The sequence below is a fragment of the Mustela lutreola genome, chromosome 8, assembly GCF_030435805.1.
Source record: "Mustela lutreola isolate mMusLut2 chromosome 8, mMusLut2.pri, whole genome shotgun sequence".
NCBI lineage: Eukaryota > Metazoa > Chordata > Mammalia > Carnivora > Mustelidae > Mustela > Mustela lutreola.
In genome coordinates, this window is record NC_081297.1 from 47,833,480 (window position 1) to 47,849,148 (window position 15,669).

Genomic DNA, 15,669 nt, shown 5'->3' on the forward strand with positions numbered 1-15,669 from the left:
AGGGAGAAGCTTCTAGAACAAGAGCTGAATGAGAGAAGTGTGTTCCTCCATCATCATTCACACTCCCATCTTCTAGCCACAGACCTAGAGGGAGTGGGAAATAAATAACTTCCAGCAGTATGGGGCCCAGAATGTTTAATTCACTTGTAATACTGTGCAGTAATTCAACAGCAATAATAATTAGGAACAGCGTTTATATGGCATTGTACTATTTTATAAGTACTCTGCAATTATTTGGTAAACTCCACAACACCCTATAACTCCCCCGCAGACATGAGACCCAAGCCACAGGGAGATTTAAATGGCTTATAATAGCATCAACCAAAAAAATGGGAAGTTTATGCCTTTTTCCATAGGATGATAAAAGAAATCATGTGCCCATTTTAAACCTTGCTAAAACACAACCCGAAGGGACCTGCAGTGTTTCCTTGCCTAACCTGCAAGCAAAGAGTCGAGGCCATGTTTTCAGTGTGCCTTGGAAATGTTCCATAGCTTCCTCTAACCACCTGTCCTTTCTTAATCCTTATCACCTTACTGACTTGGAAGTCCTTCTAGAAATTGAACCCTCACTCCTCCCCTGTAGAAGCTTAAGTGCTTCCCTAGGAATCAATGGGAACACACTGCCAGGTTCCCACTGGGGCATGAAGAAGTGTGCAACATTCTTCAGGTCCCCTTTTCCTCCTCCGTCCTTAGCCTGAATGCTCTCTAGGCAGAGAGAGAATAAATGGATCAGTGAATGGAGAAAGGCCACAGCTCGAACAGGGGCCAGAAGGGCACAGGCCCTATACAGGTTTTCATTAGAAGCAATCATGCTGCAGAATTCAAAAACTTGATTTCAAAAGGAAAAAAAAAAAAAAAAAAAAAAAAAAAAAGAAATGTAGAAGAACAGCTACAGGCATGAATCCTGCCTTTCCACTGAATGGGCTGGTGATTAATTTTATTCTTGGACACACCAGCTAGTTCCAGCATTCCCTACGATATAAATGCACAAGACTCCTCTGAGAGGCAAAGAAACACGGTAGCCCAGCAATGGTCCTCAATCAGATACCAATGATTGGTATAAATTTTTTTTTAATCCATTGTTTATTAGAGTCTCAGTTTCCCCAGCTATAAAGCAAGGGAGGCGGGGAATCACCTGATAGCTTAAAGTTCCCACCAGCTGTAACACTTCCTCTTTTTGTGATTCCAAGCCAGGCCTAGGTGGAGAATCTTAAAGAGAAGGCACTTTTCTCAACCTGTGGGTGAGGGCAATTGTCTGCTGTGCCTTTCGCAAGGAAGACTGGGAAGCTCTGGGACAGGCCTCTCAGTTGTTGGCAACCCCAAGCAAATGACAAGGGAAGGTAGCAGGGAGAGCAGAGGAATGCCAGCCACACTGGGTACTCAGCCTTCCCTTCCCTTCCACAGCCCGCCACCCCTGGTTGACCTGTGTACTTACAATGCGGCTACGGGTGGCATTATCAAAGAAGGTGTCCTTGTCCTGGACGTTGTACCTGGAGACACCAAGAAAACAGAAGGTCAACTCATTTCATGACCCTGGTCCTGAGACCACTGTCACTCCAGGCCCAGAGCAAACCTTTGCAAGGCAGCACAGCAAGATGTATAAGACACACACACTCGCACATGCTCACACATCATTCTTCTTGCCCCAGTAATTCTGAGAGCTTATCATAGAAATGGATCCTAGGAAATAAAAGTTCAATAGAAGAAAAAAGTCCCATGCATAAAAATGTTCATTATGAGGTTACTTATAATAAGGATTATGGACATAAAATGTAATTCTATGATCTATAGGATGGACAACCATGCAGTCACTGAAAATAGTAATTAGGGGAATTCATAAATAGGAAATTTTAGACTGTGACAGAAAGTATTATACTACGAGAAGTTTTAAACATAAAAGTATGTAGAAAGGATTCCAATGGACAAAGATAGTAAAAAATAAAACAACCACCAAAGAATGTAAGTTTCCACACGCTGGGATGGTGACTCTTCATTTTTCAAACTTTCATTTAATGTTGTCACCATTGCCAAATCAATTAGCCACCAAACTCCTAACTATGCAAGGTATGTGTCAGTTCTAAACTCTAAATTATGACCTCCCACTAAAGGGAACACTTGCCTAGAGCTGAGTGTACTCCAGGCACTGGGCGCCCAGGTGCCCAGATCATGCTCCCAGCCCCCACCCCTGGAACTCAGTCAGGTTGAGGGGTGTCTCCTAAGCAACAGATGAAGAGAAGAACATGGTAGTAAGTAGACCACTGCTAGGAAAACTTGGAGGATGGAGAGCATCTTTGGGGTAGGAAGAACAGAAGGTTCTTCCAGATAGAGGTGTTTAGGAGCTGGGTTTAAAGGGCCCCAGGCACTGAAAGAACAGGAGATGCATGGGAGAGGGCAGCCCAGATGCCACCGTGGGCATGAAGGCAGGCCCATGGAAGGGGAAGCATGGCAGAAGCACAGAGCACAAAAAAAAAAAAAAAAAAAGAAAGAAAGAAAGAAAAAACCAGCAGGCCAGGGGTCAACATGCTTGTCCCAGTTCAGCCACTTCATGCTATCTGACCTCAAACAGCCCCCAGGTCTTGGTTCTAAGAAACAGACAGTTCTATCTGAATGGCCACCTCATGAGGGGAGGTGATATTGTGACTTATAATAAATACATCTTTTGGTCTTCATCTGGGGCCCCTGACTCACAGCTCCCCAAACCCTTAGAATTTCCTGAGCAACAAGAGTAATGGGAGCATCTTTTGTCATATTATTTGGTCTCCCAGTCAGAGCCACAAGGTGAGATGGGTGTCTTGTTATGCATAACAAGCCCCTTTCTGCCACAGCTGGGCTTATGTCAATGAGGTGACTTTTGGAAATCTCCTAAAATGGAGAGGGGAGCAGCTGGTTACCAGGTAAACCAGCCGTGACTAAAAGGCTGGAACTTTCAGTCCCATGCCTGATTTCTAGGAAGAGGAGGACGGGGCTGGAGGTTGAATCTCCAATGGCCCATGATTTAATCAATCAGGCCTACTTAACGAAGCCTCTGTAAAAACCTGAAAGGAGGGATGCCTGGGTGTCTCAGTAGGTTAAGCACCTCCCTTAGGCTCAAGTCATGATCCCAGTGTCCTGGGATTGATTCCTGCATCAGGCTCCCTGCTCAGCAGGAAGTCTGCTTCTCCCTCTCCCTCTGCCATTCCCTCTGCTTATGCTCTCTATCTCTCTCTCGCTTACTTGTTCTCTCTCAAGTAAATAGATAAAATCCTTAAAAAAAGAAAAAAAAATCTGAAAGGAAAGGATCTGGAGAGCTTCCAGGCTGGGGAACCAGAACACTTGCATGTGCCACCATGTTGGGCCCCAAGCTCCACAGGACACAAGCACCTTCTTTCAGAACCTCCCTTTCTGCATCTCTTCATCTGGTTATTGCTTCGTATCCTTTGTAATAAATCAGGAATCTAGTGAGCAAACCCAGTTTTCTGAATTCTGAGAGCTTCTCTAGCAAATTAATCAAACCCAAAGAGGAGGTCATGGAAAGCTCTGGACTACAGCCGGCCAGTCAGAGGCACAGGGAACAACTTGGGACTTACTGTTGGCAACTGAGGTGAGTATATGAGGAGGCAGCTGGGGACACAGAATTCCCGAAGCTTTATCCTCCTTCTCTCTGGTTGATTACAATATGGTGAAACCCTCTTAGGCTAGGAACTGGGCAGGATGGTTTCCCCACAGAAGGGAAACTGGTATTTGACCATTTTCTCACAGAGTCCCTAGGTTTATGGCTGCGTACTCCACAATTCGCCATCCATTGTGCCAAAGGACTGAAACGGAAGGTGTCCCCACAAATATGGGGCGCCGTTGGGTTAGTCTCACTTAGGGAAGGGGATTCAGGAAGCAGATCCAGGGAACACTTTGGCCTTGAGAGCATGCCCCCTCCTCGATCGCCCAGGCACTAGGGCACTCACTGTGGGAGCCCAGGGCATGGAGTGTTGTTTGATTTCCCTCCCCTTCCCTGCCCACATCCCTACCCCCACAGCGTCCATACTCACAGGTACATTTTCTCCCTGGAGAACGGGTAGGAGAGGTTTTTCATCTTGTTGTTACTGTGGTCCGGAACTCTGGGTTTCAGGGGCGAGCTCAGCTTCTGCAGAAGTTCGTTGAACTTCTTTGCAATGCTGCCTTCTGATTTGATCTCATACATCTAGGGAAGGCAAACCACAGGCCTAAAAAGGAGGCCACATCCAACAGAGACCAGAGTGATTCACTCACAGCCACAGCTCACAGGGTACTGAACCCCCAGCAGGGGACACTCTGGAAAGAGGAAGAAACTGGCAGAAGCCAGCAGAGCCCTTCTACCCCCTCCCCACCATGCCTTTTCATAAGAGTGTGGGCACTGGACCCCCTCGCAATCATCGGTGTGAACAGAGGTAACCGGGACAGAGAAACCAGTGAAAAGGCCAAATTTGCTCCATGACTACATTACACACATCATTACACAGAAGACCTACTACAGGAGTCGCCATACTAAGTGCTCTACACAAATTAGCTTCAATGAGCATAGCAACCCAGCTAAGCGAATACTACTACTCTCACACTATGATGAGTAAATTAAGACTCAGAAAGGTATGATGGCATCAAGAAAGGTCACACAGATAGTAACTGAGTAGCAGCGTGGATCTAACTCATGTCAACCAAACTTTAGTCTGTCCTCCACAGCTAGGCTGTGCCCCTGCGACATTACCCACACCCCTGCTTTTGTGTATTTCTCTTAGGAAATATCTGATAAATGAGTCTGCCCTCAACATATGAAACCTAACAAGTACCTACCTTAAATCAAGCATAGAGTTAGTACTGAGATAATTATTGGTAGCTCTAGTACATAGAGCTCGTTATAATGTATAGGGTGCTTCTGCAGACACTGCAGCCCTCGGCCTTCCTGGTTTACAGATGCAGTCACTGAGACATGGAGGTTCTACTTCTCATATCAAAGCTGTGATGGATTTAAAGATGGCCACAAACTTTACACACAAATTTTCCTCTTAAGAGGTGCTGTGCTGTTCCCACACCCTTCAATCTGAGTGGGTTCTGTCACTGCTTAACCAGCACAGCAGAAGGGACACTACACCAGCTGCATCCTTTCAGAAGATGGGCAGCCCTGCTTTGGTCTGCTTTGGTCTCTGGAAGGCCGGCGCCTCTAGGAGGAAGTCCATGCAGAGGTAAGAGTCAACAGAAAGACAAAGGACCCAGGCTGAGCCCAGCCTTTCAACTCCCAGCCATGCATTAGGCTTAGGAAGGCCATCTTCTTGGACCCTCCTGTCCAGCTAAATCCTACTAAGTGATCCAACTCGCCACTCCATGGAGCAGAAGAATCCCCTGGCCCAGCTCTGCTCAAGTTCCTGACCAAAAATGCATGAGAAATAAAAAAGTGACTGATTTTTCAGCTACTAAGTGTGGGCTAACTTGTCATGCTGTAAAAGGAGACCAGAACAAGAGCAACAGCCAGATCTTCTAGCTTGAGAGCCGATTTTCTTCTCTACCACGATATCCCTCCAGTGGCTTAAATCTAGAGAGGCAGTAAAAGAGGGATGAAATCCAAGATCAAGGTAAATGCTACGAAAGTCACACAAAGCATTTAGGGGTTCAAAAAAAGGGGAAAGGACACCTAGTTGACAAATCAGAAAAATGTTTCATCTGTGGGCAGCATTTCTGTCGGGCTTTAGAGAGAGGTAACTTTCTTTTGTTCCCATTTTGTTCTCTAATAAAACAGTAAGTTGGGGGAGGGGAAGAACGTCCCCAATCTAACAGCTGAAACATGACCATGGTTTATTTACACTAACAAAATGTTGATGCATTTTTAATTTTATTTCAACTACAAAATTAATGCCAGTCTAGTAAACAAACAAACCCAAACCATAAAAGGGTATTAACAAAGTGTGAGCAGTTTCCTTTTACTCCCAACCCAATCCCACCCTCCTTCCAGAGGAAATCTCTATTAACAATTTGAAGTACATTTCCTCCCCCTTTCCATACACATTCCTTTCTAAACACAACTATGATCATATTTCACGCATTGTCCAACCATTTGCCTGTTTCACTTAGCAATACATCACAGATATATTATCTTTCCAGGTCAGTTCACATACAACTACCTTAACGAATGTGTAATACTGCACAGCAGACGTGAATGCTAATTGGTTTAGTCATTTCCCTAGTGACGGGCATTTATTTTATTTTCTATACATGCTTTATCTTGTTTGATCACACTCCTATTAACATTACCTTATAAATAGTTTGAATGAGACTGGCAGAGATGCAGGAAAAGACGTTCTAGGCAAACAAAAAGGTAGAAAAGTTTAAGCTGCACTGAAGAGGGGTTTAAATGGCCCGGTTTCTTTGTAGCACGCAGAGAGTGTAAATTAGTTAGTAACCTCTGGAACACTGGAGGCTCCTGGCAAAGTTTGTGTTCTTGACTGCCCTATGCTACTGCTTCACTTGCTAAACCATGAGTTATCATGGGGAAAAACAGTGTGCTACTTACAGTAATGCCTCTCTTGTCATTAAGTTCTTGACCGTCCTGCCAAATCTCTCCTTCATGCACACTGGTCACTGTAATGTAAAGTGTTCACCCCTCGGGAATCCTTGGGCCTAAAGGGATAGGGAGGCAGAAGGACGACCCCCTCATGCATTCCCAGCACACATCTCACAGGTCACCTCCGAAGGCAGGTGCTGACCAGGCATGTGCCCTATATGGAGACCGCACTGTGCTCACTGTATAGTGATCACCATGTGTCTTTCGATGGCATGTGCATGGAAATGGGAGTTTCAGAACAGAAGGGAAGCTGATGGACTCTGTCTTCCAGATGCTTTGGAATGACAGACTTGAACCCACTATGGTACTTCTTCTTTGTCCACTTCTCTGCATGTCCACCTCTGCTCTCCTAGTCTGGGAAGCCTTCAACTACTACAATAAGTGGTCTCCCCACATCTTCTGCCTAGAGCTACCAAATTTACCAAATAAAAATTCTAAGATGTCCAGTTAAACTTGAATTTCAGATAAACAGTGAACCATTTTTTAGCGTAAGTACAGTCCCACGCAGTATTTGGGACACATTTAGACTAAAAACGTATTCACTATATTCATTGTTTATCTGACATTTCAGTTTAACTAGCCATCCCAAATTTTACCTTGCAACCTTACTCTAATACACCTCTAATTCACTCTCCAAATTGGAGCCAGAGTGATGTTTCTGAAGCAAGAATCTGATCATACCACCTTTCTGTTAAAAAAGCCTTCAACATTTACATTGTTCTAATGATAAAGGGCAAAGTTCTTAACACAGCCCATGTCTTCACACAAAGGTCTTCCCACAGACCCTGTAAGAGTCTCCATGTTTCCCTGCCCCACAGTCCCTGCTCAGTGCAGGCAGCTGCTGGCCCTCTTGCAGTTTTCCCAACATGTTTCTCCACCCTGCTCCCACCCCAACTCTGTTCACACTTGATGCCTCCCTCAATCATCACTTCCTAGGGGAAGTCCCTTCTGACTTCCAGACAAGGTCAAGTCCCACCCTTAGGATTTCATGGGCCCAAATTCCTCTCCTTCACTGCACTTACTGCAATTATAATTCCACATTTATTCAAGAGATTAATGTGTGGCTGCCCTACTTAACCATGATCTCCATGAAGGCAGGATACTCTACAAACTTCTCCCTATCTTTGAATGAATGAATCAATGAATGAATGATAAATTAGAGGGAAATCAGCATCGATGATGACAGTTGCTGCTGCAGAAGGAGCCCAAGCTGGGAATAGAATAGCCATAAGGTAACAGGCCTGATAGAAATAAACCAGACTGGAGGATAAAGCCAGAAGCCCAAAGACTCTGGCTCCCTTCCTGTCCTCACCACCTACAAATGTATTTTGGAGCCCAGCCCCAACAGAGGTCAGGAATGCCTATATTCAACTGCTATAGATTAATCATCCAGCAGCTGTCTCAGGGCTTTGCTCTAGCAGAAGGTTAGCTGAGAACCTCCACGCAGTTCTTGACCCTCACCTTGGTGGCTGCTCTGGTAGAGTGCACATGGGAGGAACACTTAGGAGGAGTAGGTACATGTGCTATGTCTTTAGAGGGGTGAGGCATAGGCCAAGGATAAATGTTCACTGCTTCTTGATGGGAACTCCAGATCACTGAAAGCAATATCATCTGCCTCCAGGAAAAATGTAACAGGTGTAAAGGCGAGTCTCATCAGAAACATCAAGGTAATATCTGCTCACAGCCCTGACTAAGACCCAGGCTGAAAGGTCTGACTGACTTATGTTGGAAAGAGATTCCCTAGCCTTCAGGGACTTGTGGGGGATGGAACCAGACACATATCTGCAATAAAACACAAGTGGGTCCCATGGCCCAATGTCATGGACACTAAGCTTACAGGATGAAGGACCTGCTCCCTACCTCCATGCCTGAGCATGCACTGTACCTATTCCTGAAACTTCCCTTTTTCACCTGGACAGCCCCTACCTCTCCTTTACCTTCTAGGCTTAAGCATTAATTTTCCCAGAAAAACTTCTGGGAAAGTTGGCCACTTTGAACTAATGGTTGCTGTGGTCTGAATGTTTGTGGCCCCCCGAATGTCTGGGTTCCCCCCAAATTCAATTTTGAAATCCTCAGTGCCCAATGTGATGGTATTAGAAGGTGAGGCCTTTGGGAGGTGACTTGGTCATGAGAATGGAGCCCCTTCCACCATGTGAAGACAGAGTGAGGAAGGATGGGCTATCAACCAGAAATGGGCCCTCACCTGACCACACGTGGCACCCTGGCCTCAGACTTCCAGCCTCCAGAACTGTGAGAAAGAAAGTCCTCATTTATATGCCACCCTGTCTGTAGTATTTCATTACAGCAGCCCCAGTGGACCAAGACCATGGTTTCAGGATACTGGCCATCAGGCAACAAAGCTCCTGGGAAATAGGAAACAAGTGAGACAGCTGCGGGACGGCTCCAGCTCACTACCTTAAGAAAGGTTCTCAGCCTTGGGGCAGGAAGGGGAGACAAGTAGAGCCCATCGAACCCCTGAGGTGACAGAGCTGTAAGTCTGGGGAGGACAAGGCCACTGGAGGTCATAGGACAGAGTAGCCCAGAGGAGAGAGCTTCCCAAGGAGCCCCAGAGGTCTGCAGAAGGTCCCCTGTAGGTATTTGGCCCCATGGATACAGGGGACTAGCTGAGTCTGGAGAAAGAACCATTTAAAAGCACTGAAAAAATACTCTTCTCGTCAGGCAGAATGGAAACTCTCATCATCCACACGGCACTGGATAGGGTACTCAGGTCAATTCAGCAGTGCGGGATAATTAGACCCTAGACAGCGCACTGCTCCAGATCCCTTAACAAGTCATAAAAGAAAGAACTGGACTAAGTGCCTTGTAAAGTATTGTCCAAGTCTGACATTCTACAGCTTTAAACATTTAATGAAAAGAAACACTCTTGATGTTTCTATGTTTCAACATTGTAGGCATCTCCTAGATGCCAGGCACTGAGCTCGGTGGTTGATCTGGAGAAGCACAAAGAGGGTGATGACCCTTCCAACACAGAATGCTCTGTGAAGTGTCCAGCACTTCCGCGAGCACCATTTCATTGGGCTCCATGAAAACTCTGCAAGTGTGCCTGCCAAGTAGTGTTAGCATTGCTATTTTACAGATGGGAAAACTGAGACTCAGAGGGGCAAGGAAATGCCAGAATCGGTGTGGAACCAGGCCTGAAACCGGGTTTCCTGACTCCCCCATCCAGGCTCTTTCCTTCAACCTTTGATCCTTGGAAGGGTTCCATGATCGCCCACGGATGCAGGCTGGGAGTCCCTGTCAGTCCCCACCAAACCCAGCAGTCTGGCTCTTCTCCTGGGTCCAGAAGGATCTAGGAAAGGCACCCTGGCCCTCTTTATCATCATTAATATTCTCAGAGGCAGCATCATTATTACTGTTATTCTTGGACATCAGAGAATTATGAACATCCTCAGAAATGGCGAGACACATGTTAGCCAGCTGTTCCCCATTATGCCCTCCCTGGGTACACGATACGCCTTTCATGTGCTTAAAATCATAAATAATTTTTAAAGTATGTTGCTCTTATTTTTTATTCCAGGGCTCAAATGTGGTTCTCATAAAAGCTCACTTTGGCCTCATTGTCACAGTCTAAGAGGTTTACCGAGATTCCTTCTTTTCTTACTTCTTCCCCCACCCCCACCCCCGTCTCCTTCTGCCTCTCCCCTCCAGAGAGGCACAACACTGTGGTCTGAGGGCTGATTTGTTTTCTTCCTGCATTGGAATCATGTTCCCTCCTGGGATGCAAGGAACCAAGGCTATGGTGATAGCTATCATGAATTGATACACAGCACTGTCCCCATTTTACAGATAAAGAAACAAAGGTACAGAAAGTTTCACTAACATGCCCAGTGTTGTACAAACATGAAGAGGTCCAATGACCCCAAAGATCAAGGAGAAGATTTAACAATATGAGCTATAAATAATATAATCTTGATTTTTTTTTGTGAGTCCCTTACCTGTAGTGAGCAAAGAAGACCTTTCCTTACAACTAACAGGAAAAGTCAGTGGGATGAGCAGAGACCAGTCGTAAAGCTGTGGCCATGTGTGTCTGCTTACACCCCATAACCCAAAAGGTATTACTTCTAATTATCTACCTCTTTTTTTTTTTTAAGATTTTATTTATTTATTTGACAGAGAGAGAGAGAGAGAGGGATAGCAAGAGAGAAGGAGCAAAAGCACGGGGAACAGCAGAAGAGGGAGAGGGAGAAGCAGGCTTCCCGCTGACAGGCAGCCCGCTGACTCAGACCCAGGACCCTGGGATCATGACCTGAGCTGAAGGCAGACACTTAACCGACTGAGCCACCCATGTGCCCCATCTGCCACTTTTAATCTATGCTTTCCTTTGTTCCTCTGGTCACTGGATAATTGGGGCCAACTGTTGTTATTTATGACAGCTTGCTCACCTTGAGAGGTAGGGCTGGGATGGAGGTTATCATCACACCCACTTACCCACATTTAATTGCAAAAGAAACAGGCATGCTGAAATGCCAGCGTGGAGCCTGGCACCAAAGGCCACCAGCCGCATGAGGGTGGAAGCCCCTGACTCAAGAAGTTATGAGGAAGAGAAGCTAAAGCTACCACAGAATTTGTCACCTGTTCTTGTGCCCCTTGTTGGTACCTGGGGCAGAGAGAGGCTCACACGTGCACACACACACATACGCATGCGTGCACACTCCGCATCCGACCTGAGGAGTCCCCTGAGTAAGCATTTACCCTTGCATGTAAGTGTGAAGCTACTCACCAAAGTGCGAACGGCACCAGGAGCCACTAAGATCAGCGGCATCCTAGGCCACAGGGAGACACTGTGTGACACCGAAAACAGGAATTAACGAGTCTCTCCATTCCCACCTGTGCCTACAGGTCCATGTCCTGCCTGAAGCACTGAGTGTGGAAAGTGATACATTTTACAAAACACGCACGCTCCCGTTGTCTACCTCTGTATTCCTTTATGTTTTTTTACTGTTTTGGTATGTCCTCTACACATGAATGGAAGTTTGGTGACCTTAAAAATATGAGCTAGGGGGCGCCCGGGTGGCTCAGTGAGTTAAAGCCTCTGCCTTCGGCTCAGGTCATGATCCCGGGTCCTGGGATCGAGCCCCACATTGGGGTCTCTGCTCGGCGGGGAGCCTACTTCCTCTTCTCTCTCTCTCTCTGCCTGCCTCTCTGCCTACTTGTGATCTGTCTGTCAAATAAATAAATAAAATCTTCATATATATATATATATATATATTAAAATCCAAGCTGCTTACATGGTTGACAAAGCGCTTGTGAGCCGTGCCTCCCGCCTCCCGCTGCATGCACACTCGCATGCCGGCCTCCTCTCATTTCCCCACTCCTGGGGGGCTTTTCTTACCTCTGGACTGGAAGACGTGTGCTTCCCTCTCCTGGGAAGGTTCTCACATGCCCTCCCCATCTGGCAAACTCCAACCCAGCCCTCAGGTCTAAGCTCAAATGGCAGCTTCCCTCACTGCACCCCACACCTAAATTAGTTTCCTCTGGCTGTCTCTCTATCCACCCTGCTCTTTTTCCTCTGTGGGTGCCTCCCAGCTCATACAGCTCTCTTCTGAATCTTCACCATGCCGAGGCCACATGGGGCCAGGACCACTTGTGGACACCACTGATTCACCCACCCTCAGCAGGGTCATCTCATACCTAGTGATACTCAACAAGTATTCACTGGACGGATGGATGGAAGAGTGGATGGATGGATGGACTGACGGACAGATGGATGGATGGACAGATATGTCGATGGACAAACGGATGGACAGACGGATGGATGGATGGACGGATGGACGCACGACGGACAGACGTGTGGATGGATGGATAGGTGGATGGATGGATAGATGGATGTGTGGATGGACAGATGGGTGGATGGATGGAGAGACAAACGGATGGGTGGATGGATGGACAGATGGGTGGATGGACGGATATACAGATGGATGAATAGATGGATGAATGAAAAAATGTAGCCTTTCAAAAAGGCTAGGAACCCCTCTATACAACCTAGCCCCAAACTAGGTACAGTGAGACTCTTCCCAAATGTTTCTTAGCAACTGAAGGAGCAGCTGAAAACCCAGATCAGGGATGGCCACCATGGTCCATGGGCTGCCAGCCCCACCCCTACAGACAGCCCTAAGGCATGGCAGTGGTCCTCCCAAATGCCGTCAGATGGGCCTTACAGCCCACTTGGCATCAGTCTGCAGCACTGCCACTGTAGATTACTTGTGGTTTGTGGGAAATATTCTTTCATTCATTCTCCCAGGCCCCTTCCAGGCACCGCCTGCACCACAAAACCAAATCCTGGCCTTCACAGAGCTTCCTGTGCAGTGGGGAGACAATCAAACAAGGACACAAACACATGACTCAAGGGTGGACAGCACCAAGTGTTTGGAAGGAAAAGTGATGGAAGAGGGTGGAGAGTGGTAGGGGGCCTGGCCTGTCCAAGCAGGGGACATAGGAGGACAGCCCCCAGAGATGTGAGAGAGTTCTGTGGGTAGTGAAAGAAGGTGTTCTGGGCAGAGGGAAGAACAAGCTGAGATGCCTTGATGGAAATGGGCTTGGCATTCTGGAGGAACAGCAGGAAGACCAGTGTGGCTAGAGCAGAGAGAGCAAGTAGGGAGTAGTGGGCAATCAGTTTCTGTACCAGAGGTGGCAGACATGGCATCCCTTTCTGGTACCTGACAGAGACATTGTCATTCCTGGCCCCTGTCTGACCAACAGCCCTTCCTGCCTACAGCAGGAATCACAGAACACCCTCAGGCTGGACCAGGCCCTGGCCATGGGACATACCCATGGTCCCTGCTGCTCCACCCAGTGCCCATCCTCAGGCTTTCATCATGCCATCCTGAAAAATGCTTAGCAACCACCTGGAGGAGGGGGCTCCCGTTGCTGATATGTACCATTGACGGATTTCTATGGTCTAAATAATGTCCACCGTGGCCATCTTCAAGGTACCATTAGTGTTAAAAACCAGCTTGCAAAATTCCTGAAAACGTAAAAATCGGATCTCAAGAGGTATTAGGAGTCAACATGTCACCAACCCGTTCTAACTGGGTAAGAAGAGCCCTCCGGCCATGATCCCCAGATGCCAGAAGCTGACTGTCCCTGCCTGCTTCTCTGCCTCTCCCTGACTGCTCACCCTTCCCCATACACCCTCAGGAACAGCCATGGCCAAGCTCAAGGAGCGCCCACTGGGCCCAGTCACACAGGACAGTCCTGGCATACTCAACATCTAGTATTACGTCCTGCCATAATCACAGGACCCCACTTGGGATGGCAAATTCAGTGGTCAGCCTGTCCACTGCCCCCCAGCACTGGGTCCGGTGTCCAGGTCCCAGCCAGCCCCAGGCTGGCAGGTGCTCCCTCAGTTCAGAGAGACACGACTCCAGGCTTTAAAAAAATAAAGCCGCCATTTCTATCACCATTTTCTTTTTAACCCCAAGTCTTAAAACAACTTCATACAGCTATTCAAATTCACTTCCCACCACATTTTCATATGTTCAGCATCACTGTTTTTGAGCCCCATGTCAGGCTTATCTCCTAACGGAGCCACGTGAGGTAGGCCAGGCCTGTGCAGTCTCACCAGGCCCCTACGCACACCTAGAACATGGCCACGTGCCATGTCAGGTTCCTCGCGCAAACCACAGCACATAGGTGGCATCAACTATTTTGTTTTTGTTTTTGAAAATGAGAAGCATTACCAAAAACAAAGAAGGAATAAAAAGTCAAAGTATTCTGCACTCTTTCCAGCCTATGTAAATAGTAATCAAAGAGCGTGCACCAAAAGCCCATAAAGATATCAATATAAACACTACCCTCTCAGCTGCACCTCTATTAAAAACAAATGTCTGGGAACAGACAATGTCAACATGGGTCAAGGCCCCACCTACAGCCAACCCGGCGCAAACACCAACAGTTCTGGTTCATTTGAAAATTACTGCCAGTAATGATAAAAACAGTCTACCCTGAAAGGCATCTCGGAGGCTGAGCAAATGGTGACTTTCCTCCCTGTGAGCAGGAGCCTACAAGCTCTCCATCCTTGACAAAGCCCAAGTTTCTCCTGCTTCTTATGTTCTGATCACCAGAGAAGATTCACTGAACTATCAAAATAGCCCCAAAGAGAGCTCACCACCTGAAGGAAGGAAGGAGCTGGTCCAGATGAGGAAGGAAGAGAATGTGTCTCCTGTTCTGGAAGACGGCATAAACTGTATGCAGCTGCGAGCTAAAGGCCCACTATTACACTGTGGGTCACAGCTGCTAAAAGGTCCTGGGGCCAGGGTGAGCAAGCATGATCTGGCATCTGTCAGCTGATTAATCCAGTATTTACTTACCCACCTATTATTTAGGCAACATCATACTACAGTTTGCAGGGAACAGACAGGAAACATAAACTATAGTTCAGGTGGCGGGGACAGCACGGGGAGGGCTTATGGCACCTTTGGAGACACGAGAGTATAAGGTACCCGAAGCAATTAAGGAAAAAGTAATGGATGAGAAAAATCCTACCTGTAGGTTTCCTAAAAATCCATGTAAGGAATAAAGGAGGGTCTATGAGGGAAATGAGATTTGGGCTGGGACACAGAGTTTCTTTATTGTTTACTACGTAGATAAGATGGCGAGATCACTCCAGGACCAGAGGCAAATACTGAAAGGATCTGAAAAGTCTCCAGCTCCTGGAAGAGAGAGTAAAGTACTCCCTCTTGAAAAGAGTCTAAATCAGGGAGCTCAGTGTAGGCTCCACAGAAAGTCGTGGGCAGGAGAACTCAGAGGAAATTCAGTGACATTACCAGGCTCTGGGACAAAGGGCTGCCCCAGATACAGAGTAGGGACCCACAAGCTAAGTGTACTACCTCATTTAACACACAGCTTGAAGAAGTGGCCGATGTGTGACACTTTCTCTTAGATACTTGGACACAATCAGAGTGTGAATGACTCCACAGGAGTATCTGTCCTTGGATCCCTCTGCTAACATCATAACAGAAAAGAATGAACAAATTCGCTAACTCAACTGACAGACATGTGGACCCCAGCATTTTATAAAGCCATGACAGAGAAGTCACAGGGTCCAACCTCCAAACCTTACAGCAAGAAAACTATAATCCAGGACT

General features: G+C 46.9%; 1 protein-coding gene across 1 annotated transcript in view; it reads right to left on the reverse strand.

Annotated features, from left to right (window-relative positions):
• Positions 1 to 15,669, reverse strand: part of ANO2 (anoctamin 2) — a 348,569-nt gene that overhangs the window by 243,031 nt on the left and 89,869 nt on the right. Inside the window, exons 5-6 of the mRNA XM_059184572.1 lie at positions 4,023 to 4,174; positions 1,436 to 1,490 (exon numbers count right to left, since the gene is read on the reverse strand). Coding sequence (XP_059040555.1) covers positions 1,436 to 1,490; positions 4,023 to 4,174 — 207 coding nt within the window. The remainder of the gene's footprint in view (positions 1 to 1,435; positions 1,491 to 4,022; positions 4,175 to 15,669) is intronic.